Genomic DNA, 26,117 nt, shown 5'->3' with positions numbered 1-26,117 from the left:
TAAATGACAGTGAAAGTTTCGCATTGTCGATTCGCCGTAGATTTGAAAATTATATTAGTAAAAGTAATGCAAAAATCACATATTCGTTTTACAACACTTTTCAGTTCTGCAAATGTAGTAATATTCCATTTGTATTTTTATACGCATATAAACAAGAGATTGTCAAGTTCGGAGAATGAGTTCGTGGCTTGTCATCATTGGTTGTAATTTCGCCACATGTGTAGTTCTGCAGTGTTCATGTTTTCTTGAAATTGTCATTGTGTTCATATCAGAAAACAAAGTTTTCACCACACCCAGGACTGAATTCACTGAGACAGCAGTTCCAGAACAGCGTGCAATTATTTTCTTTTCATGCTTTAATTCATGTTATGATAAGGTTTTGGAGAAATAGTTTAAAAGAAGAGGCCGGGACATTCAAGCTGTCGTCTGCAACCGACAAGAATCGTTGCCATCAAAGCCAGGATGGAGGTGGCAGCTTAGATAGCAGACACGTCGATGTCACCGACCTTTCGTTGGCAACATGATGCATGAGGATTCCAGAAAGTCTCATGCTTAGTCCGGACTCCGTTTGCTTATTGCCCTCAGATATTTTTTTAGGAAATTAGTAGGCTAATCGCTAGTCAACCTTATTGATTTTGATCGCATTTGTCACAAAATCTTACAAAAATGAAAATAATATCTTTGCTTTCGACAGTGTTCACCTTTTTATTGATTGTCTCTGTCGTACACGCCAAGAAGAAATCAGAGTCACGATGTTCAGTATGCAAAGAAATTGCTACGAATTTTATGAAGGTAATAGCATAAATATATATAGATTTAGTGTATAATTGTGTGTTATGCGTGTTGAGTTACATTGCTGGTCAAGCATCTGCTTGGCAGATGTATTTCTCATTTTTTTTTGTCACAACAGATTTGTCTGTGTGAAATTTGGGCTGCTCTACCCAGGGAGAGTGTGTTGCTACACTGAGAGCACCACCTTTTTTTCTGTATTTTTTCCTGAGTGCAGTTTAATTTGTTTTTCCTATCCAAGTGGATTTTTCTACAGAATTTTGCCAGGAACAACTCTTTTGTTGCCGTGGGTCGTCCTTTTACGTGCGCTAAGTGCATGCTGCAAACAGAATGTCGGTTCGGTCTCATCCGAATGACTAGCATCCAGACCACCACTCATAGTCTAGTGGAAGGGGAGAAAAAGTTTGCAACTGAGCCGTTATTTGAATCAGCATGCTCAGATTCTCTCCTTTCCTAGGTGGATGCATTACCTCCAGGCCATCACTCTACATGTGGTGTAGCGTATATGGATTTGTCCAAATGCAGTGACACCTGCTTCAGCTACTAATAGTGATACTGATCTGATCTTATGCATGTTCTCTTTCACAGGAGACCACAATGGTGGTACCCCCACCAACTCCTCCCACAAACCAAGCACTGAAGCTTTGACATACTCACTGTCAAAGTGTGTTGTGAACTTTAAAAGAAAGAACTGAAACTGAGTGGACACAAGAAAGCAAGGCATGAAGAATCTGAGAATTCTTCTGTATGATGATCTGTTGGCTTGAATTGGTAATTGTGATAAATACTTTGATTACTCAGTTTGAATTTTTTTATTTCAGACCACGATACCCAGTTTCAAGCAGGCCCAAAAAATGCACACAGGTGCCGTGCTGGTCTGGAGTTTTAGCAGCTCTCTTGAGTACATTTTTAAGGTGGACGACACTTCATCATGTTGGCCTTTACTTAGAAATCACACCCACAAATACCAGTGGACACAATCCTCTCTGGAGAGGGTCCAATAGAAGTTGCGCTCTTTCATGCCTGGCTCTTATGTGACCTCAGATTCTGTTTCTCCTCTGATTCATGTTTTTGGTGAGTTCCTGTCAAAGTCCTTGGTGGGATCTGGTGGTGGTCTCCACTCCAGAAAGGAGACATCCTGGCTCCCTGACTATGTGATTATTGTTGTAGATAGGTTGGTTCGTTTGTAGGTGGTAATCTACCAGATTTGAATCAGGATGGGCACCACTGCACACCACCTGACTGAGCAGCAGTGTAGAGTCTCCTCCAGTGTGTGGCCTCATGGCATCCGAACTTGAACAGTTTCTTGTGGACAGCTGGGACTTGCATACAAGTCTGTGTGGCTATGTGTGGGACGTTCATGAGGGGCTAAGCAGTGTGGGGAAAATGTGCAGTAATTCTTATGGCTGTGAGTAAGTTTTCTGAAACTAAGAGTGAAGGTTTGAAAGTACTTTGAAGGAAAACCTGGTAAAAGAGTGCTATATTGTCTACATCCTCCAGGGAGAATATGAACAGTGTAAGATGGACATTTCATAATGCCTCTTTAAAGTAGTTCTCAAGTATTGTTTTGGTGAGCAAACATTTTTATATTGTTTTCATGCTAAACTTTTACTGATGGTAGACTGACTGATAGTATGAATTTATTGTGATTTTTCAGTGGTTCTTTTTTGTTTTTTGTTTTTTTTCAATTTTGACACCTATTTCTTCTGTTCTGTGACTGATAATGGCTGTAACTTTTGCCACAGGGTTTAGAACGCACAAAGAAGTCCAATTATGGTGGAGGAAACACCGACTGGGAAGAGACACGGCTTGGTCAATATGCCAACAGGTAAAACAAAAATTTGCTTTGCTGCATGTTTTGTTTGTTTTCCCAGAACACATGTCCTCCCCTTGTAACATTTTATAGTGCAGTTTAGGATTTTGTGTTTTGATTGGTATGAGTTTCAGTTCTTTTTTTGATTTTTTAAAACAAAGAATGGTTGTCACAAGTAGTTTGAAATTAGAATATTTCAAAAATTGTGTTTATGCATGACAGAGTAGTATAAGAGCACAGACCACCTGTGTCACTTCTGCATGTGAATGTAGCCTATGTTTTGTGTTTAGTAATTTCATGATAGAACTGAAGGATATTGATACACCAATATAGACAGTATTAGACAATATAGATTAGAAAAAAAGGATTTATGTTTGTTTGAATTTTCTAAAATTCATTTATATGTAGCCAAGCGCTCAGCTGGCTGCAAATAACCATAGTTAACTCACAGCGCAGGCTGAAAGCTGAGCTATAGCAGACACCATTTTTTGTCACAGTGTACATGCTGCCTTTCGATGACTCAGGCATAAGGCACGACACCATTCCAAATTCAGATAATCCGTGCCCATTCTAAACTGCTCCGAACACGTATTAATTTAAATTTAGGTATCGTTCACAGCAGATTATATCTGTTGTGCTTAACACACAAACACTTTAATCAGTTAGAAGCATATTTGATTTTAGTCTAATCGTTCGTCAGTGTAAAGATTTCAACTGACGCTAAGTTTACGTCATTTTGTCATTCACGCCACACACCAACTCCTCGACCAGCGACTGGTCAAAAAATGACGGAAGTTTAGCGTCAGTTGAAATCTTTACACTGACAAACAATTAGACTAAAATCAAGTATTCTTCTGATTAAAGTGTGTGTGTAAGCACAACAAATATAATATTACAGTGAACGATACAGAGATTTGATTTAATGGATGTTTAGAGAATAGGTTAAGAATGGGCTTTGCATTCAAACTGGGAATGGCATCACACATTCTGCGCGGGTTGTTGAAGACGGCAGGTTAGTTGCGAAAACACCGTCTGCTGTACAGCTTGTGCGTGAAGCAGTATCTGAAGCTGAGCACTTGGCTACATATAGGTATTTATTTACTTCTCCATATTTTTCTTTAATCATTAACCCTTTCACTTCTGGAACTATTTGTGATTTTTGCAAAATAATCACTAACCTCTTAATAAAAAAAAAATCACAAAATTAAAATTATGCTCAAAGGTGTGTAAAAGTATGATTTCTTGAAGGAAAATGAATGGAGAATAATTATAACTTCAGTGTTTACAGGATGAGATAACTCCCAATCAGGAGAAGATAACTTGGCTTGAAGCTTTCTTCTGGAGGGTTTCATAATACAGGAGGGGAGGGGGGGTCTATACCCACTTCTGACAAACACACACCCCGCCACCCCGCCCCGTCCCCTTCCTGTTGATGTATCTTGTAGTCTGCAATCATCATCAGGATAACCAGAATCATTTCAGTTTATCAACAACAAAACTACTTTCATTTTCATTCACATTCTTGTAGCTGCAAACAAAATTCAAGCCACCTCTTCTGTATTGTACATTCTGGCAGCCATGTTGACACACTCAACAGCTTTTCGCTTTATAAAACGCAAAAACATCAAAATCGACCCAAAATAAGCCAAGAAATTGCTACACAAGGCAGTCACCATTTGCAAGGGAGGTAAGCGTATGCAAAGAGTGGCTGGAAACCTGATTTTGCAGTTACCCCCAAAACACAGCTATATCCTCGGTCAGAAGTGAAAGGCTTAATTCTGTCTATTTTTGAGGATCTGAATGTAGATTGCATTGTAAATGAAATGTCAGCTAGATAAGGAGCTCAAGACTTTCATGATGTGGTGCTCATTAAAGTGTCTTTGTTTGATTAGGATGTTTTTGTTTTTTTTTTTTTTAATCATTTTGGATTTGGTGGAAATCGTTTTTCATATGGACAGTACTTGTGAAAATCTGTTCTTTTCATGAAGTTTTTGTATACTGTTTAAGAAAGACAAAGTAGTTGGAAAGTTGTGCAAGTCTAACGGTCTAAAATTATTGATATTTTCTGCTTTCAGAGATAGGTAAGTCAAATGGAGAAATCTGTCTTGATGTTGTCAACCTGTTTAACTGTGAATAGAAGTGACCTATAGGCTTCAGTATGTTGTTGATCTAATTCTTGTGTCTGAAAATACAGACCTGTGCTATTTTTATCATATTGTGATCATGGTTTCTCATTCTGTGTCATGTTGTGTGTGTATGACTTTTGCAATGTCTTTACAAGTCGATTGTGAGACTTTTTTTTCATTGGTATAACTGATGTAAACGAATTTGGGCCAGTAGGGTAAATTGTTTAAAAAGTCATTACGATATGGATTGAAATTTGCAGATACTAAATTGTTGTGCCTGTGATTCATGTATTAATGTTTATAATTTGGTCAGGCTTCATTTATTCATACGTGTCAGACTTCGAAATTATCTGCTTTTGTTTCTCTTGACTTTCTAAATATGAAATTCTTCCAAATTAAATGTTGTATTCTCCTCCAATCAAATGAAAGTTTGTTTGTTTGTTTGTGTGGGTTTTCTGAATATTATGAAATTAAAAGAATGTTGAAAAAATGAAGTGAAGTGAGGGAGGCAGAGGGGGTGAAGAGATTGCTGCTTCAAAAGATAAAGGAAGATGGGTGATTGGGATTGGATGAGTTAATTTATTTTCTCTTTAAAAAAAAAAAATCATTATTATTGATATTTTGAGTTTAAAAGTGTGATTTTTACTTCTTTTTTAAAATATATTAAGATTGAGTTTTAGTGAATTTTAGAGACTAAACAGCTGCCGTTTTCATTGTGCTTCAGTTTTTGCTTGGAACTCATCATCCCAAGATCAAACAATTTCGTCATGGGACTTTGTTTGTACCATGTTCTGATGTTGTCTGTAGAGAGAGTTCTGGTCATGGAACAATGTAAGATGTTAAAAAAAAAAAAAAAAAAAAGAAAGAAAAGAAAAAAAAAAATCAAAAAAAGATCCTTTGTAGCAGTTATGGTTTGTCTTTGTGAATCCCTTTCTAATTTATAGCTTGACAAAAACTTCCTAATGAATAAATTACTCAGATATTCACATGTTTATCAGTACATTATTCATTAAAGATACATTATTATCTGATATAGATGACAAGAAGGAAGAAAAGATTATACTGAATTTTGATTTAATTGATATGAATGTAAATTCCTCTTTCAGTCTTTGTCTTATTAAAATTATTAGGTTTGAAAGGATGTTCTTCTGTAACTTAGTATTGGTGTCTAACAAACCATGATGATATATTTCAGTGAAGTACGCTTAACGGAAATCATGGAACACTTGTGTGGCAGTAATGAGGTAATTTATTATTTTGTTTTTAATTGAAAGTGGATCTTGATTATTTGGATGTGTTAGTACAGTACATGTTTGTGCAGCACTATGTACAATCTAGATTTAGCCTGAATCAAAAATTGACCATGAACTCCTTGCTTTGACATGGGACCAAATTAAGTTGGGCATGACAGATCTCTTTTAGAGAGAATTCAAACTTTGAAAGACACAAACAGTTAAAGCCAAGGGAGTTGCGGCTGACTTTGTAGAAAAAAATTGGTGCATAAAGTCTTGCATATTTTTTTTAAAGTATAGTGCTACACATTGCTGTCCAGAAAGGACAGGACAGTACTACATCTCCTTGGAATGTGGTTACTTCAAAAGTTTTAGGTGTCAGTGTACAGAGTTGTAAAAATTATTTCATGTTTGGGTTTTTTATATTTATTTTTCACAGAAGAGTTTGAACAGTAATCAGAGACAAAGAAGAATTTCAGAATCATATTTTGATTGCAATATTAAGGTTATGTATTACCTGTATTGAAAATACACTACACACAGTTATTTTGAGGCATGGTAGATTCATTTTGCATCACAATTTGGCTTGCATTGCCCATGCATGTTTTTGTGTTTATGCATATATGCTTGTGCATGTTTATGTAAATACTATTTTGAATTATTTTTGTATGGACTTGACATGTCTATTTTGTTCCAATTTCAGTGTCATCAAATGGTGGAAGAATATGAGAAGTTTATAGATGAGTTCTGGTTCAAAACGGACGTGGAGAGAACAGAGGAAAATTTCCATAACTATTTCTGCATCGAAAATGTCAAAGGTGAGCTTGCTGTAAAATATCACGTATCACCATCCCAGTGAGGGATGTGTTTCAGAAACACCATCCTATGTTAATAGCTGTTAGCAAAAGAGTATTGATCTGCATGTTTGATGGCTGCGTGCCATGAAATATTTGTCTTTGCTTAATTCTACTGATGCCCAACGCTATAACAGAGATATTGATCCAGCCTGATGCTCTGTTCTTTCTCTGGTGTGACCCTGTCTAGGATCAGTTTCAAACAGAACAGTAGGCTGGCATTGATTTTAAAATGAGTGTATGCTTGTAAAGCAGAAGGTTATGTGTTAAGTGAGATAGTATAACAGAAAGCATTTTTCTCCTGCATTTGTGAGCTATGTCCATGTGTACTCATCTATACGAGTAGGTTTTTATGCTGTGGCTTGTTCCTCATCCACTCGAGGAAAAAAGGATTTTGTTTCACAGAAAATATATCTCCTGATCCTTCCATATACAAGGAAAGAAATGAATCGGTGACCTTTACAGGCTGTTCCAGCAGTACCCACCAGTCTGTTTTCTCATCCACTTCAAAACAGCTACGGGCATGTCACAACGGAGCAAATGGGGATTTTTTTTTCGTTTCTGTTAAGTTTATAAAATGGAATATGTACTGGTTCTTTTCTGATCAATACTGCAAGAATTTTTTTTTTAACTAATTTTGTTTATTTATCAAGAGTTCTCATATCTAGTAAGTTCATAAAATGTATAACTTTGTGCTTGTTAAGATATTTGATGGGTATTTGTAGTATTTTACATAATGAAATATTTAATTGTTCACTGATACAGTTGAATATTTCAGTTTTGTGACTTAATATTTTTAATTTTGCCTAAGAAAAAATCTCCAACCTCATAAAAAAAAAAAAAATCATGAAAATTATAATAATGCTTAAGAGTATGTAAAAGATTTTGTTTTCTAGAAGGAAAAGGAAAATTGAGGATACGATTTTATGTTCAGTATTGACAGGATGAGATAATTCCCAATCAGGAGACTAAGTTGTGTACCTTGTAAATGGAGAGAGTTACCACTCTTTACTATTTATTTATCAGAAGATGACTAACATTCTTGGGGGGGAGGGAGGTGGGGGGCAAGGGGGGGGGGATAACAAAATGTTTTGGGAAAAAAAGAAGATAATTAACATCTGTTTATTTATGAGTGGAAATGGTGGACATTTGCAAATCTATTAGATAAAACAGCCAAGTGCAGCTGTGGTGTTTTCCTCCACTAACATGATGTTCTAAACAAAAACACTATACATAAATTCTCAGACACACCCACAGACACACCCTTCCCCCACTCGCCCACAAACATTATCGCACTATATATATTACAACACAAAAACACACTGTAAACAATATTTCAGCTTGAAGCTTTGATCTGGAGAGTTTCATAAAAAATGAAAACCCTAAAACGAAGGTTTCAAGCTGAAAGTAAAACATTGGGTTTTTTCTACACCTACTTTGAACATGACCCAGCCCCCTTCCTGTTGATGTGTTTTGTAGCATGTAATCATCAATAGGATAACCAGAATCACTTCAGTTGATCAGTAATATTACTTTTGTTTTCTATCATGTTTAAGTTGTTGATGTGCAGAAAATAAAAATCTGGCCACCTCTTCTGTGCAGTATGACCTGGCAGCGATGTTGACACACTTAATTTTTCGCTTTAAAAAAAAAAAAAAAGAAGAAGAAAAAAAAAGAATTGAAATTGAGCCAAAGCTTACTGAGATATTGTTTCCGACACATATCAAAGCAGTCGCCATTCGCAAGGAAATAAGCATATTCACTTAATCAGTTGGACTGTTGATAATGCACTTACTCCTAAAGTGCAGATATATCTGCACTTGGAAGTGAAAGGCTTAACACAATGTTGGACACCTTTTTTCTTTCTTTTTTTCAAATTTTTTATAACGCGTTGACAAATTGACATAAGTACGAGGTGTGCTCAAAAAGTATCCGACCTTTGTTCATAAAAACTACTTGTATCCAGATAAAACAAAGTAATCTCCTTCAAAGTAGTCCCCTTGGGCTGCCACACACTTCTCCCAACGGTTCTGCCACTGTCAGGCTGGAACGCCTCTTTAGGGAGGGTATGCAGATGGTCCGTCGCATTCTGCATGATGTCTTCTCTGACGACTGAAATCTGGTCCCTTGCATGAGCATTTTCAGCTGTGGGAACAGCCAGAAGTCACACAGAGCCATGTCAGGAGAGTAGGGAGCCTGAAGAAGCACAGATGTGTTGTGTTTGGCCAGGAAACTCTATCAAATGTGAAGAATGGGCAGGTGCGTTATCGTGATGGAGCTGCCAATTGCCCGCTGCCCACAGGTCCTGCCGTTGAAGCGGTTGTACCACTCCTTTATCTGTGTGGTGCCCATTGCTTCATCCCTGAAGGCCTGTTGAATCTTGCGGATCGTTTCCACTTGGGAATCGCCAGGCTTGACACAAAATTTGATGCAGTAGCGTTGTTCAAGTTTTTCAGTCATTTTGTCAAAAATGAAAATCCAACGGTGCTCACTTACACTTCCTCACTCATCGGCAGTCTGCTGTTGACGGACAGCTTCTGCAGGCGGAAAAATTATTCATGCATGCGCATTAGTGTTGCCTACATATGTACACCAAACCATGCCTCCCTAGCTTCATTTGTTTACGCATGAAAAATTAAGGTCGAATACTTTTTTAACACACCTCGTACATAGAATCGGAAAGAAGACAAAGTGGACGAAAACACGATGAAAGCAAAACAAAGAATGAAAGTAAAACATAATGACATACATGTATAGTACTATAAGGAAAACAACTGTGAATAAGTGTATAAATAAATCAAATGTAAAAAAAAAAAAAAAAAAAAAAAAAATCCATTCCACTGAAAATGTATTATTATTTGTATGTATCTTAACAATAACATGCACACTCTTTCCAGTGCTTCTTTGGTAATTCTATTTCACTTCCATGTATGTCAAAGATGTTCACACCCATGTACAGAAACATCACCTCAAAACACCCCAGTCACAGTTTGTACCCTTACTTCACACTAGATAGTTAATAGTAACACATGCTTTATCAGTAGTAGTAATAATAAATAATTGGACACTTCTGTATTAGAAACTACAGTTATGTAGGCTTTCTTTTTGTTTATCAATGTTCAGAAACACGTAGAAGTCTGGATTATATGTTCACAGAGCAAAGCAGCTGTTCATTTTGCATTGTTTTTGCCCCCTTGTTGTTAAAGCCACTCAATACCAAATAGCTTTGGATCACAGCAGAACCAGCATGCACAGATAATAAAAAGTAACTGTGGTTTTTTCATCACCATACCTGAGCCCTTGATATAGAATCTGGATATACAGTATGTACAAGGTCCGTATCTGTTTTTTTTTGTCATTGTAAACATTTGGCACGAATGATAATTAAACTGCCTTTTTTAGTTAATGCAGTTCCTGTTTTGAGGAGGATGGTTACAGTAAATTTCAACATGAAATGGAAGTTATTTTTAAACTGAAATATTTATATCAGATGGGAAGAAGGGTCTGATTATTGTGTAAGCGAGTCTGTGTGTGTCCTTGGTAAACTCTAGCAATGACATTTTCAAGTTCACAGCATATGATGGGGAAAAAATATAGAATTGTGATAAAGTTTAGGTTTTTCGTAAAATTTTCAAACTTGTTACAGTGATTGGTTATGTCCAAAATGTAAAGGCTTTTGAAATTCAAGGTCAGGGTGACAGGTGTGTGGTTATGACTTCTAAGTTCAAACCATTTACAATGTCTTTTTTCTATATTATGATTCTAATGTTGATCACATCAACATATCCTTTGAACATATCCTTTGATGTTCATTGTTCAGTTCATGTGTGCTGAGGCATGTGTGGTGGTTTGTTTTTGTGTATGCATTCACTTCCAGTTTGAATACTGTAATTTCTTTTACATGTAATGAATATTTGATTCACATACTTCGTTCTTATTGCAGTTTGCTGCCCAGAAAACACATATGGTCCAAACTGTGCAGAATGCTTAGGTGGCAAGGAACGACCATGCAAAGATAATGGAAACTGTGTGGTAGGTTGTTTTTCCTTTCTTGATTATGCATGTGTATGCAAAAATACAAAATTGCATACTTGTGAAAATGTGTTTGTAGAAGAGAAAGAATATTTGTCATTTGAAAGGGCAGGTTTCTGTGTCCATTGTAGTTGATGTCAAAGACATTATTGGAGCAGGTTTAAGTACGTAAAATGTTTTTAACTTTGTGTGTGCTAGAGCGCATTACAACTGTGTGTGGGTGCGCATATGCACAGGCACGCTTGCATTAAGTAATGTGTAACATTGTGTTTGTGTGCAATGTATTAGATTAAGTCCAGGAGACTTTGCTACTTTTATCACGTATAAATTTTGTACCAGTCATAAAAGAAAGACGTTTGTAAAAAGTCATCAATCATGTTTTTTCAGGGAGGAGGTACCAGAGGAGGGACAGGAAAATGCAAATGTAATGCAGGGTACACAGGGAAGTTTTGTGACAAGTGTTCCACAGGATACTACCAAAGTGAAAAAAATGACACACATGCAACTTGTAAAGGTGAGAGCCATCCTTGCCTTCCTTTAATTTCTAGCTGCTATGGAGCATCTGTCTTGTATTTTGAGAAAGTCTTGATGTTTCTTTTTAAACTGTTGTAACACTACACATGTGTGTACACTTTAGATGATAATTGAACCTTTCAAGTTTCATCTAAATAAGATTGCTGGCATTGATCATTACTGTGCTTTTTAATGAGTTCCTGTTGCTGAAGTTCTTTACCATTCTAAGTATTCTTTCTTATAGCATAAAAGAAGGCCTTCACAGACAGAAATGGACTTTTTGTTGTCATAGACTAGCACACATGTGCAAATTGTCATTGGAGTAAAGTCATAGCAGTGTCACGTTTGGTATCAGTGTTTAAACAATCAGGAGAGTTGGGAATGTTTGAGGGGATGAGTTTGCAAACAAATGAATTGTTATATTTTGTCTTGATTTTAGTGGCTCCTGTAGTACAATTAGTATTTCAACATGAACTGTTTGGGTTTTTTTACAGAGAAACTAGGAAAACTGTTTTCATGAATGTGCAAGTGTTCAAGTCTTTGTGAGTTCCAGAGCATGAAGTTTTAATCATGAAATAAAATTTGCTGTGCTCTGTTTTCATGTATAACAAACATGTCTGTGATGTTTTACAGTGTGTGACATATCATGCAAAACGTCTTGCAAAGGAGATGGTCCATCCAAGTGTGATGACTGCAAGGATGGTTATACATTTGGGGAAGACACTGGCTGCCAAGGTGAGAACAGAAGAATTATTAGTGGCTGTTACTGATATATAATGTTCTTCATGTAAATGGAAGACAGTGTAAGTCTGTGTAGTAATTCTGAATGTGTGTGTGTATGTACAATGAATTTGAACATGCCATTTTTCAGTCAACATACATAAGCTCTCAGAAGAACCAAACTTGGTTTTTGGTTTTGTGAAAATCATTTCATTTCCGACTTGCTGGTTCATTCACCTGTATTCTAAACAGTTTTGAAATTTTCCTTTTGTTCTCACATGATTAGGCTTTTTCATCATTTTGTATGCCTGTTTTTTTCTTCTTTTTAAAAAAAATATTTGAGTTAGTTTGCTTTTATGACTATGTTCTGGTTCCTTGTTTTAACCCCGTTGCAAAAAATTGGATGCAATGGTCAACATCAAAGGTGTGTCCTAGGCTTTTTTATCTTCTAAAAAAATATTTGATATTCTGATGATTTAAAGTCAGTAACTTTTACTCAAGCACTTTTAAAAACAGTTGTTGATTAAGCCTAATAAAGTTGAAATCGTTGATGCAGTCTCTTCCAAATATTCAAGAGCAGAAATGTTTGGCAAAAGTAGAATTAAAAACTTCACAAGTATGAGGTAAGCACCCACCCCTTCCCCTCATTTTATTTAGGCCATCTTGAAGTTTACTGTAAATTTTCTGAAACAAATTGTTCAGAAAAATACAGTATAGCCAAGAAAAAGTTTGTTCTCTCCATTAGTCAGGTTCTGCCCATGGAGTTATGGAATATGTGAAGTACAGGATGAGGGAGAAATCGCACGAAAGCAGTTTTGACAATGCAGACATAAACTTACAGCAGGGGATATTGCTAGACCAACCAACAAGATCATCTCTCTAAAAACAACACTGAGTGTGTGCAAAATGGCACATTATGGTAAAGCTGGGCTATGGCTTGCAATTGTTCAGACAAAATTTAATGAGATAGATTTTCTTCATAGTAACATTGTTTCCGTGTCAAACATATTTTTTCCAAGATGCTTACAAGTCTTATAAATTAAGTCACAAGTACAAGAATGGAGAGAGATTTTCATTCAGACATGGAAATGTGTAAAGATCAAGTCACAAGTACGAGAATGGAGGGAGATTTTCATTCAAACATGGAAATGCGTAAAGATCAAGTCACAAGTACGAGAATGGAGAGAGATTTTCATTCAAACATGGAAATGTGTAAAGATCAAGAGTCCTGACTTTGACAAGTCCAAAGCTGCTGTTATAATTGTGTAACACAAAAGTATTGAAAATCTTTGCTGTGAATAAAACTTGAATGCTCACCTTTGATTTTACATCACACACTCCCAGTATTACCGACTTTGTATAATTTTTTAAAATTTTTAATCATTTTCTTTGTGTTCGTTATTTTGTGAATTTTCTTTGTAATTTTCATTTTTCCTGTTATATATTGTTCCTGTTTTTATTTCCAGATATTGATGAGTGTAGCAGCAACCCTTGCCATGTGAATTCCTACTGTATCAACACCAGGGGGTCCTATTCTTGCATGAGTAAGTAAAACCCTAATCAGATAGTCTGCAGACATAGCATAGTGGGGTTATTTGATTGAGGGAAGTCACATGAGATGAAGATCAGCAAGTCAGGTTTTCTCTGGTGTTTCTTTGTGTACAATATTGAGTGAATTTTCACCTCCTCTGCTTTACCTTGCATTACAATGGGAAGTCATGTACAGCTTTGTATTTTGTGAAGGACTATGACTCTCAAACTAGGAGCAAGATTGCACTTGTTCTTAGTGCTGCAGTTTTGGGGCTGTTTGGCCATTGGGAACCATTCCAGTGCCGTCTCCTAAAACCCTCTTGGCTGAGAGATGGGGGATGTACCTTGGGCAAGTCACTCTCCATTTAAACAAAGTTTATCCCAGATAGTTGGGACAGCAGTTGCCTCCTCTGCTGTTCTGATGGTCATAGTTGGACATGACTATCCTACATACATACATCCCTTACCTTGCCTTTCCTTGCCCAACTTAACAGGTCTGTACCTTTCCATTACAAACATTTTTAACTGGAAAAAACAAATCTTCGTAGCTTCGCTATAATTACCTTTCTTCACTCCCTCCTTTGAAATTTATTTGTTCCTTTTCTTCTCACCCTTTATTTTTAATTATATGGCTGTTTTTTTGTGTGTGTAGGTTTTTTTTGTTTTTTGTTTTGTTTTTGTTTTGTTTTTTCAGAACAAAAAACTGCATGCCAACGAAGGCATAACAAGTAATTTGTCAGTGCAGAAAGTTTACAAATAAATGGTAAAGTCAATATCAGGTGGTGTTCAGCCTGATGTAGACCAGTGTTGGTTAGTTTTACATTGTGTCCAGTCTTACTCATTGGGTTTGGTAGTTAGAATGATACTGAATTATGTGTCATTGTGTGAAAGATGATATCTGTACCAACAGAACTTGACTAATTTGTTTGCATGTGTCAAAGATCAAGTCTAAAATGGAGTATTTGATTGATTTTTGTATACAGATGTGTGAAAGTTCATACCTGAAATGGTTCAGAGTATTTGATTGATTTTTGTATACAGATATGTGTGAAACTGAAAGATCATACCTAAAAGTGTTCCTTCGTGCTTCTAGACAGGTGAACGTTAATTTGGTCTGTTTCAAGACTTGATATAAAGAATAGCCTTTAGTTTTTAAAATTTTCTGTATGTAAGACAGTACAATTGTCTTTTTGGAGACGAGTTTACTAATTCTGTTTTGCTGGTGCTGTTTGCGATTGTAGATCTAAGCAGAAAATTGTATGTTACAGGCTGCAATGTTGCTTGTGATGGCTGCACTGGAGCTGGCCCTGAAAAGTGTGTCAAATGCAACAGAGGGTATCGACTGTATGAGGGCAAGTGTGTGGGTAAGTTGTGAAATCAGTCTACTATTGATAGCAGTATAGCTTTTGAAACCAATGATAATTGTAAGCCAGCATCAACAGGAACTTCAAAATTAATCACCTTTTGTTGGATGCAGAGTTCTGACATTTTTACTTCCCATTGTGTTGGACTTTTTGGATTGTCTGACAAAAACCTTGTGCCTGACCCCCCTTTGTATACGCAAGCAGATGATCAAATACGCACGTTAAGATCCTGTAATCCATGTCAGCATTTGGTGGGTTATGGAAACGAGAACATACCCAGCATGCACACCCCCGAAAACAGAGTCTGGCTGCCTACATGGCGGGGTAAAAATGGTCATACTCATAAAAGCCAACTCGTGTACATATGAGTGAATGTGGGAGTTGCATCCCATGAACGAAGAAGAAGAAAAAGAGAGAAACTTTGAATTATGACTTAGTTGAGTTCATCTAAGTCATATTGACTTAGGTGGCTTCTTCAGAAAAGACCAGTTTGGATTGGATAGCTTGGGAAAATGTCTGAAACATCCTGCACAGGAGATGTGCGTTATGGGCATTCCTGACTCTCCACAAAAGGAAAGTGACCCCAGTCGAAGATGGACAGTACATCTTTATTCATCCATTTAGAAATTAATTTTGCATCCATAGGCTAGTCACTCACCCACACAATATCTCAGCCTGCAGCCAAGTCCAAAACACACACAACGTCACAGAGTTTGGACCAAGAGCTCAAAAAGCTACACATATAAATCTTAATACACACAAGCAATACAAGACAGTGGCTTCATTTTCCACACACACCCCTAACCCCCATCACCAACCCACACCCCCACCACATCCACCCACACCCCCACCACATCCACCTACACACCACACCCACACAACACACACACACACCCCTAACCCCCATCACCAACCCACACCCCCACCATATCCACACCCACCACATACACACACACACACACACACACACACACACACACACACAGAGTTTATGAAATAACATGTACATCAAGAAACACATTTACAGAATATGAAATGCTTCTAAAAACATTATGAATTGTCAAATGGCTGGTTAAGTTTTTTTGTTTTTTTTGTTTTTGTTTTTTGTTTTGTTTTTTGATACAGTAAAAGAAATATGTTCTGAAATAACATGGTTGCATACTTTAAAAGATCTTAATTTCCTTGGACAGAACAATCAGCTGTTCACTTTTTTCACTTGTGCGTTTGATTTATCACTCCATGATAATTACACCAAATTATCACAGAGTGAAAATTTAAATGCATGAATGCGTTGTGTTGTTGCAGACATTGACGAGTGTTCTGAGGAAGGGTATGAAGAGCGGTGCACAGAGGAAGGACAGATGTGTGAAAACACAGTGGGCACCTTCAGGTGTGTCTGCCAGCCCGGCTACACCAAAGTGGGCACCATCTGCAGGCCTGAAAAGAAAGGTAAGAATAGAGACATAGAAAATTCACTTCCTGACAGGAACAGCTTGGGTTGCTGATTCTGATTGCCTTGTATTAATGGCTTGATTTTCTGATTTAGGGAGAGAAGGGGTTGGGGGAGAGAAAGTTTTTCTCTTCCTTTCGGTTTTTTGACTCACTTGTGTAAACAAAGTGAGTCTATGTTTTAACCCGGTGTTCGGTTGTGTGTGTGTGTGTGTGTGTCCATGGTAAACTTTAACATTGACATTTTCTCTGCAAATACTTTGTCAGTTGACACCAAATTAGGCATAAAAATAGGAAAAATTCAGTTCTTTCCAGTCATCTTGTTTAAAACAATATTGCACCTCTGGGATGGGCACAAAAAAATTAAAAAAAGAAGCCAAATTATATGCAAATTGCATTTACTGTTTTTTTTGTTTGTTTTTTTAATTCTCTAAACTTGGCACTTTGATCTGATATTCTGACACAACAACAAGAGCAGTCATTGTTATCATTTTTTGTTCAAACAGGAACTTCTTTTGCTAAGCATGGAAGTTATATTTATTTTGCAAACGTTTGGTGCAGATAGTAAAGAAGGGAAATTAATCTGTAATTAATGCTAGGGGACTTAATTTGCTTTAAACTGATCTTTCTCATCTTAAACATTACATTTTGAAATTATACTCAGTACATAAAAAGCTTGTGTGTTTTACTGTCAGTGTACAGGGCTTCCACTATGTTCATTCGCCCAAGTGGTCTTTTTCGGAAAATACTAAAATCAGTACGACGAGTGGACTTTATAGATCTATTGGCTGAGCCTTGAAGGTCATGGGCAAAAATCAGTTGCGTACACATATTTATACATATTCAAAGCGTGTGCTCATATTCTTTGCTAATGCGAACGACGCCATTTTGTTTCAAGTTGTTGACCTGTCCGTTCAGTCCTATATTCAATCGACAATACACGATAACATGTGATGGAAAGTTGGAGAAGGAGACCGTTAAATATTTATTCAGAGAAAGATTTGTGAACGCCTCATCACTTACTGGATTATGCCCCAAACTGCCATAAAAATATCCACAGAATCGGTCAGAATTCACAGTTAAAAATTGTAAACCATGCGAGTTGATACCCTTGAATTGGTGAAACGTAAAAATTTCCAGTCTTGACTTTTTTCAAAATGAAGTCCTTCTCACTTCATATGACGTTTAGAAGTACTTGTACTTGGCTCTACATGTTATTAGTTTAACAAAACACTAAATTTTCATATCAACTTTAAAAGTATAAAACTAGAATGAACATAAAAGAGAAATTGAATTGACCGTGTCATACTACATTCCCGGCGGGTGTAACTAAATTTGTACATCTATCTAGATCTAGAGAAAACGGCTAAATGTTGCAGTGTGATTGCGGCGATAGCCACGTCTCCTTTACCGCGGACTTAAAAAGAATTTTTTTTATTCCCTTTAAAGATTTTTTGAATGCCCAAGATACACCAGAATAATATGATTTAAACAGCATTCTCATTGCGAATACCGCAATCGATTTATCGCCCTTTAAAAAGGTATGTTCAAATATTAAATTTTAGAACATACACACGGGGTTCAAATCTGGTTAGGACTTCTTTTTTTTTTCTTTTTTTTTTAACCCGAAGCTTTATAATAACAAATACAGAACACATTTTAACGATTAGATTTTTTTTTTTTGTGTGTGTGTGTGTGTGTGTGTATCACAAGTGAGTCTTGAAGGCCTTGCCTCTCTTGTTTTGTTTGTTTTTTCAGGGATGGGAAGGGGGCATAGCATTCTCCTTTCTACTTTTCTTATCACCTTAAAAAAAAAAAAAAAAATCTATATCTAACCCTGAAAAGTGCACCCAGTATACTGCTAACATTGCACAGGTTAATATCATTATAAATTGGTAACCAATTTACTTTCTTTTCTTTTTTTTTTCTTTTTTTTTGTATGTGTGTATTTTATTTTGCTCTTCTTTTTTTCTTTTCTTTTTTTGTTGTTCTTGGTTTCTTTGGTTTTCCAACAATCAATATGGTGCAGAAGGCACGTTATCCACATTTCTAACAGTGTACAGATTACATTTGTAGATTACTTGAACAAGCTTTTTATTTTGAGATTTTGACTTGAAGTACATTAGGGAGCTGCAGTGAAGTTCTTTAATTAGGTAATGCCATTTGGAAGTCTTGGCGGGAATTTTCCCAGAATCACCACGTGTGTTTTTGCTGACTTGCCCACAACTGAAGGCTGTTCATGCAGAAAAGGAGAAAAGAAGCGTTTGAAATTTTTAAAACATGGGGAGTGTTTTTTTTTTGTGTATGTTTTGTTTTTTGTTTTTTTAGACGATTGCTATTGTTATACTGTTACAGAGTTCCAGAGGCCTCAAGGTGATACTTGAAAATATTTTCAAAATATTTCCAGTCTGAGAATTTTGAAGGCTTACGACAGATTAAGAAGTGGCACACAAAATATAAAAATCTGAGTCCTTATCTCCAAAAGTAGCATGGAAGTGTTTTCAGAAATAGTGTGGAGAATATGTGTAGGCACGTACAGTCAGATACTCGGCAACCACAGCTATTGCTGTACACTGTTGGTGACAGAACGCCATATGACACTAAGTGCTGCTGATTAGCACCAGTATATTGATTTCCTTCAGTTCTCATGCATCTTTTTTTGTAAATTGTTTGTGGTATTAATTCATTTTCAAAGTGAGCAAAAGACCCCAAAACATGTTCACCTCTGTAAGATTCCCACTGATTATGAAAGCTTTATTCTATGTCAGCACTAGAGTCAGTGGACTGGAAAACAGACACAGATTCAGTGGATTGTTAGTGACATTCTTGAAAGCCCAGCTATCAGCACACTGATTGAAAACCCGCCATTTCCTCTCTTTCAGACGTGCACAAAAAGGAAGAGAAATCATTCGAACACAACCGCAGGGACTACGTTAACCATAGAGATCGGCAACGCGAGGGCCCAATAACACTGCTCATTGCCTTCTTTGCCTTAGCTATTCTCTTTTTTGTTGTGGCTCAGTTCTTTTATCTCATCAACCCCTTCTTTATCAGCATTCCTGTGGCTGTGTTTTCCATTGTTATATACTACATGATCAGTGACTATAACTAATGTTTCACTGTTGTTGACAAACCAAATGATCGTTAGAGCTTAGTAGTATCCCCATTGAATGTGAATACTCTGTACAGAACCAAACTTCTTGAGAGAAAAACCATGATAAAATGAATTATTCATATCTAAGTACTCTGATAAACATAATTTCCTCTTTATCTCAGCCATGCACAATCAAAGAAAGAAACATGTTTGCTTGATCACAAGCAGACGTGGTATGTCCAAGAAATATGTGACAGGATGGCCCAATAATGTTTTTTGTTTTCTTTACGTAAGGCATTTTCCAGTGTTTCTCATCAACCCCAGCTTGGTCAGTGTTCCATGATTTTATACCACCTAAAAAGGAACTATGAGTATGTGTAGTTGCTTTAGATTAGTAGGTAAACCCTGTGCAAGATGCAGTCAAATTATGTATATGTTGAGAACATTTTTTTTCTTTTAGAAAATATCATTTTAATTGTGTTACAACATCCATCTGATTCATGTACCAATGTAAATATGAGCATGCACAAAAACATGTAGAAATAAGATTATGCCTCTGCAAAAAATGAGCTTTAATTTTTCTTCCTAAAAAATGTAAATGAAAATATAACTTATTTTTTTGTTTTGCTTTTTTATGTGGATATGTCTGGTATTTTTTGTTAGAAAATGCCAGTTCTATTTCACACTTATTTACGGACAATATACAGTGTTTACAAGGGCTCACAGTGTTCATTCTGTATGAAATAGAGATTTTCTTTCTCTTTTTCTCACTCCAAAGTTGAATCTGTCAAATTGTCATAAAACAACAAAGTCAGAGTTGCATTACCATGGATATTTAATTTTCAAGATGGTCCTGCATTTCCAAGACAAGTTCAGCAGTATGTCGGCAACATGCATAATTCATACTCCTTGTTGACAGAATTTACGTGAAATGGAACACAGCCATTTTCATAAGTATTTTTGAAGTCTACTTTGCATCCTTTGGTAGTGCCTCACCTCTTCATCAATACTTGTGCACATGTTGTAGTGAGACAGAACCGTAGCAAAGTCGCACATAAGGTTTTTTTGCTCACCTCCAGGCTCACTGGAAGAATCCGTTCTGTCTTTCAGAACTACCCCCACAGAAGGAAGAAGAAAAAGTGGAGGAAAAACCCCAACGGAGGAAGCGAAGAGAGAGTCCTATTGGACTTCTTGTTTGCTATATCTGCTTTGCCATTTTCTTTTTTGTCCTTGGAAATCTCTGCTATGTCCTGAACCCCTTCCTTGTCAGCATTCCTGTGGGCGCTTTTGCTATAATCACCTATTATGCAATAGACGAATATGACCAGTTAGATTTGACTGACTATGGTGTGTGAATCTTGTACAAGGTGGCATAGATGTTCCTGCCTGTTTCCTCTCTGTATCAATATTGCATTTAAGTGCAAAATTGTGTGCTTAAAATTCAGAAGGAGCAGTAAATAAGTTGACTTGACAAATTTAGAAAAAGTAATCAAACTTGTAATAAATACTCAGCTGTTTATCTACATAGCTATACGTTTACTTGAAATATTATAAACAAGAATAGATGGTGTGAAGATTAGATTTTTGATTCATCGTTTATTGAAATACAAGGGAAAAAAATAATAGATTTTAAAGGGTTTTTTTGTTTTGTTTTGTTTTTGGGGTTTTTTGATAATTTTGGAAAATCACTTTTTGGATTGATGGAACTTTCTACTTCAAGGATAGTATGGCATGTTGATTGTCCTCAAAGTTAACCAAGCTACAAACGCAAGCAGCACTTCTCCAAGGGTGATTTTAAAATTTCAAAAAACCAGAAAAATCCCCCAGATAGAACATTCATCTGTTGAACATTCAGTGGTGATTTCTAGTTGATTTATCGCTGGCAAAAATTAAGTTTACATTCAGTAATCATTGAGCTTTTCTCTCTTTTTTTGGAGTGATCTGTTGTATCCCTGAGAGAATGAATTTATACATTTCACTTACGGTAATCAGCAGTGTGCTTATTAAAATCTTTTTTTGCTTTTTGATACTATTAATTCATTACTCTGACCAGAACCATTCCTTTCCTCTCTTTCAGACGTGCAAGAAGAACAGGAAGAAGAAGCAATGCAAACAAACCCACACCAAGATAATCTGATAGGACTTATTGTCGTCCTAGTGTGCTTCAGTGTTTTCTTTTTTGTTCTTGGAAATCTATGTTACGTCATCAGCCCCATCCTGGTTAGCATTCCTGTGGCAATGTATGCCGTGGTTTTATACTTCGCAGTCTATGAATATGACAACCTTTAGTTGGATGGCATGTCAGTGCTGTACTACAGTTACTTTCTTTCATTCTCTTTGCTTTTTTCTTGTTTAAAATGAGAAAATTATTCAATTGAAAATTCATGGATATACTGGATTTTTTTTCCCAGCTATGTGAGGGTTGAGGGGATGACATTCTAGTTCATCAGTATTTTTGAATGGTTTAAAAGAGGGTGGGACGGGGAGTCAGAATCCTGTCTTGTTCTTAGTTGTTGATAAATATCTTGCCCATTTCACTCAGTGTTTAAGATTTTCAAGATTCTGAACATTGTGGTACTTGCAAAGCACTGAAGCATGACTTTTTGGCCATAATCAAATTTTGTTTTCTTGTTGCATGCAATTCCATCAGTAGTTGTCCCTTTCCTATTGCAGTTTAAATGATGAACACTGCTTTGACCCCTCAAGATACCCTAGTGTTGCTCTGACACTGGTTGAAAAATGTGTACACTGTCCCTGTAAGACAGGAAAAATAGTCAAAAACTGAAAAAGCCTGTTCCATTTTTATTAACATTTTTGATTCAAGGGCAAAATCAAACCAACCAACCAACCTGAACACTGGTGCTTCTCATTACATTTTCACTATTTCTGTCATTGCTCTTGAAAACAAAATTCATTGCTGAGGCAAAAGTACCTGATGTGTATTTTTATAAAAAATTGAAAACAACAATAATTTCTCTTCAGGATTTTGGTTCAGTTGAAGAAAATATGCTCCTTGCACAGGATTTACCATGAAAGTATTTTCATTTGTGAACATTAAGAAAAGTCTTAATGAAATGTGAAAGTAAAAACACCAATATATACAAGTTTTTGTTTGTTTTTTGTGAACAGATGCTTTATGAAATTGTTACTCTGTGATATTTTGACTACTTTCAATTGTTGGTTGGCTCTCCTGTTGTGCTTAAATTTGTTTGTGCATTTGCTTGTTGTAAATCAAGTTGTTTCTGTTGTGGTGTTCTTGCTTTTGAAGTTGAGGTGGAAAAATTGACAGGTGTACATTTTTTCCTGTCTTCTTTTTAGATTGGGGTGTGGAGGGTAGCCAGAATGGGAGGTGGGATGGGGATAGGACATAGGACAGTAAACGTAAAGAGCTCCACAGCAAGTGGACTCAAGTTGATTACTATGAATAAGCTGGTTCTTTTCAAATACAAGTCTTCTATGCAAAAACATATTCAAAAAGGCCATGATAATGTCAAGGAAGAAAAAAAGATGGGAATAAAGATGACAAAAATTGTTTAAAATAATAGTACACTAGAATGAGATTTTACTTAAATATCGTCAGAATAATATTTAACAGTATATCCTCAGGTATAGGGTGTATCATGGCAGCTGAATTGAACTTAAAAGTTACAAGAAATCTTAACCAATCAGTGAAGTTCTGAGCAAATTATTTGACATACAAGCACTAAATTATGCAGCTGATGCATATTCTTCAGAACATAAATCTTCTGAATTTCTTTCTGCTATAAATGACTTCCATTTGACTTTAATTTGTCACCAAAGTTCTGATGAAGTAACGTTGCCTGATGTGATGGTAAATTGGTTAGAAACCTTTTAATTTGTCACCAAAGTTCTGATGAAGTAACGTTGCCTGATGTGATGGTAAAGTGGTTAGAAACCTCACATGGACTACATTACTGCTTGTTACATATCTTATGACTGTTTTTGAAGTAACTGTTGCTGTCCACATTGATTTATTAATACTGACCACACCAAAGCTCTCTTTTCTGGAATATTGCATGCACATGGTATGAAGATGATGCAGAAATAATGGTGAATGTTTCAAAATACAGAAACATCACAGTATTCGTATGTCAATAGACAAGCAAGAGCATGAATGTATATTTGGCATATGCCAGTTTATTCTTTGCCTTCCACAATATAGTGAATGGAAATGCTCTGGCATTGTGCTCTTTCGCATTTAGTTTTCTTGGGGATTTCAGGTTCATGAGGGTGTATAGAAATTGTAAGTTCAGTGATACATACAGCCATTCATTGTGAGGTGGTGTGCATCACGTCTCTGTCACTGCATCATGTCAATTCTGAGCACTGTTCAGTATCGTTCCAAGATTAACATTTTACATCTTATTTGTACATGTATCATAAATATCAGTGTGTGAGTGGTATGCTATTTCATTTTGAATTATCATGCCCATATTGCCAGTATTGTCATGGTCTTCATTAACTGAGCTTGTATTTGAGTTAAAGCAGCCTTTTCGATAGTTTTGAAGTTGTGTCAAGCCAGTAGTTTGATAGTTTCAGACAGTATTGTTTTCTTACTAATATCTGTTTTGAGTTTCTTAACATATTTCAGGTACTAAACTGGGGTATTAGTTCTTTTTTTTTGTATAGGATTGGCATGCAAAAAAAAAAAAGAAAAAAAAAAAGAATGTATTTGGGTTTGTTTTTATGAGATGCTTTGAAAACTACTAGTCAGAGTCGTCACCAACTCATCCAGGCAGTAATATATCTTACCACATGTCAGGAAGCAGATAAGTGTCCCCTTTTTCTAATTGGGTGACTTCAGCTAAATTAGCTGTCCTGCAGAAGACATTTTCATTTCAGCCATTTTGAACAGTTGATGATGGCTGTCCTGTCACCAGTGAGATCATTTAGTTATTCAGATGGAGCAGTACTTAATTCCAAGATTAACAGAAATAGTTTTTATCGATTCTTTTTTATTGTGTTAAACAGTCTGGGCAAGTAATCTTCATACGCTTAAACATTGATACTCTGCCCATGATTCCAGATGTGTTCATGAATGTGTGTGGAGTGTAACTGTCCTGTGCTTTCATGTGTCATATAGTTGTCCTCAAACTTACAAGTATGATTCAGCTATCTTCTTTTTGGTGTTAATTTGTGTGTATTTATAAAGGATTACTTTTTCCCTTGCATTCTGTCTATATAAATGTGAATTCTTTGTAGAACCACAGAAGAAAAGAGGTGGTTTTGTGTCAGCAAGAATATGTTTGTTTTCTTCCAAGAATAAGAATGAATAAGAGACCCTGTTCTATTAGGAAGCCTGTTACAGATATTCAGTCAAGAGATTGAGCCAACAAAATAGCCTATATGAACTTGTGGATGACCTTTATTAAAACCATTGTGTTAAATGATCAAATTTCATTGTTCAGAACCTCGCATCTCGAGAAAAGATGATCTCATGGAAAGATTCTGTTCCCTTTTCCTTCCTTTTAATGTCTTTTTCAAACTTTTTTTTTTTTTTTGTATAACAAAACAAAAATTAACTACCAATGGGTTAACATAGTCAGTTGTGTGATGGATGTGAAATGTAGTAAAACTTCCACTTCTGTTTTGTATAAGCGTTATGAGTGAATGTGACGCTGTCAGTCACTAGTGATGAGGTGAAATATGTGAGCTGTGTACCATTAAATGAAGGCCCTGACTGTTGGCACCGTCCTGGTGGGTGTGTGATTTCAGAGGAAGCGTCTGACAGTGGAGAGGGAGAGGACAGCACATCACAGCCAGACCAAGGTCCTCAATTTGAAAACCCTGATGAACCCAAACAAGAGTTGTGACCCAAGTCTCAGTGTAGATAATATTCCTTTTCCACCTTTCCATTTCCTTATAAAGTATTGTGCTGGACAATTTGTTAAACGAATTCCTCCAATGTAGATATTCAGTATGTAGGTTACTCAGAACTTTGTGAGGATGGTGTGTCTGGTCTGGTGAGTGTTGTTTCTGTTTGAGTAAAACCATTGTGCCTTTTGTACTTCATGATTTTCTGATTGTATTACCAAAATCACTTTCAGAAACTGATATTCTGTGATAGCATAAGGTGTTTCGGACATGTGTTGCTTGCTTGCATTGACCAAGGCCTTCTGTAATGTAGTTTCAAGTTGCCTTAGCAGGTTGAATTTTTTTTTAATAATGGACAGACACAACTTGTGGATTGAAGACGAGCTTATAGCTAATCCTGTTTTTGAATGCCGGACATCCTTTGCATTGAAATTCTATGATGGGTGAATAAGAAAAGTTAATGTGAAAAAGCGTTTGTTTCCACTTGTGGCTGAGAAGATGCTAACAGTTGACAGCTAGTTGAGATTCCAAGAAGTCAAATCTTGATTTTCATTTATTTGCAAAGAAAAAGGTTTTCCAAGCAATAGCACACCCAGTATGAAGAATGGTCAAATGTGGCAAGCAACGGTGTCCAGAAAATATTTGGCTCTGAACATGAGAACCTATCCCTTTTACAGTCTTATCCTCAACTACTGTCATTGTCTCTTGCCATCACATTTATCACAACATAGGACATTTGTCAGAAAAATAAGTTTGTGAAGTTCTG

At 36.3% G+C, this 26,117-nt stretch overlaps 1 protein-coding gene across 4 annotated transcripts; it reads left to right on the top strand.

The window, feature by feature from the left end:
• Window positions 1-200: 200 nt before the first annotated feature.
• On the top strand, window positions 201-25,544 carry LOC143299511 (cysteine-rich with EGF-like domain protein 2-B). Of its 4 annotated transcripts, none has more exons than XM_076612772.1 (11): window positions 201-792; window positions 2,535-2,617; window positions 5,924-5,972; window positions 6,664-6,778; window positions 10,758-10,846; window positions 11,234-11,360; window positions 11,993-12,094; window positions 13,546-13,623; window positions 14,878-14,973; window positions 16,279-16,422; window positions 21,594-25,246. In XM_076612772.1, exons 1-11 carry the CDS (start codon window positions 667-669, stop codon window positions 21,803-21,805), a joined length of 1,221 nt encoding a protein of 406 aa, XP_076468887.1. In that variant the 5' UTR covers window positions 201-666; the 3' UTR covers window positions 21,806-25,246. The 4 variants fall into 4 exon arrangements, with proteins under 4 accessions (XP_076468887.1, XP_076468884.1, XP_076468886.1 ...); XM_076612769.1 differs by lacking the exon at window positions 21,594-25,246 and adding an exon at window positions 20,627-21,585; XM_076612771.1 differs by lacking the exon at window positions 21,594-25,246 and adding an exon at window positions 19,305-20,615.
• The last annotated feature ends 573 nt before the right edge of the window (window positions 25,545-26,117 follow it).

The sequence above is a fragment of the Babylonia areolata genome, chromosome 25, assembly GCF_041734735.1.
Source record: "Babylonia areolata isolate BAREFJ2019XMU chromosome 25, ASM4173473v1, whole genome shotgun sequence".
In the NCBI taxonomy this organism is placed as follows: domain Eukaryota; kingdom Metazoa; phylum Mollusca; class Gastropoda; order Neogastropoda; family Buccinidae; genus Babylonia; species Babylonia areolata.
The sequence above is the reverse complement of the archived record's forward strand: the minus strand, read 5'-3'. Positions and strand labels throughout refer to the sequence as shown.

Coding starts and splice junctions, on each gene's coding strand:
- LOC143299511 (XM_076612769.1), top strand. CDS start 667: ATGAAAATAATATCTTTGCTTTCGACAGTGTTCACCTTTTTATTGATT. Junction 10,847..11,233: donor AAGATAATGGAAACTGTGTG/GTAGGTTGTTTT, acceptor ATGTTTTTTCAG/GGAGGAGGTACCAGAGGAGG. Junction 12,095..13,545: donor GGAAGACACTGGCTGCCAAG/GTGAGAACAGAA, acceptor TTTTATTTCCAG/ATATTGATGAGTGTAGCAGC.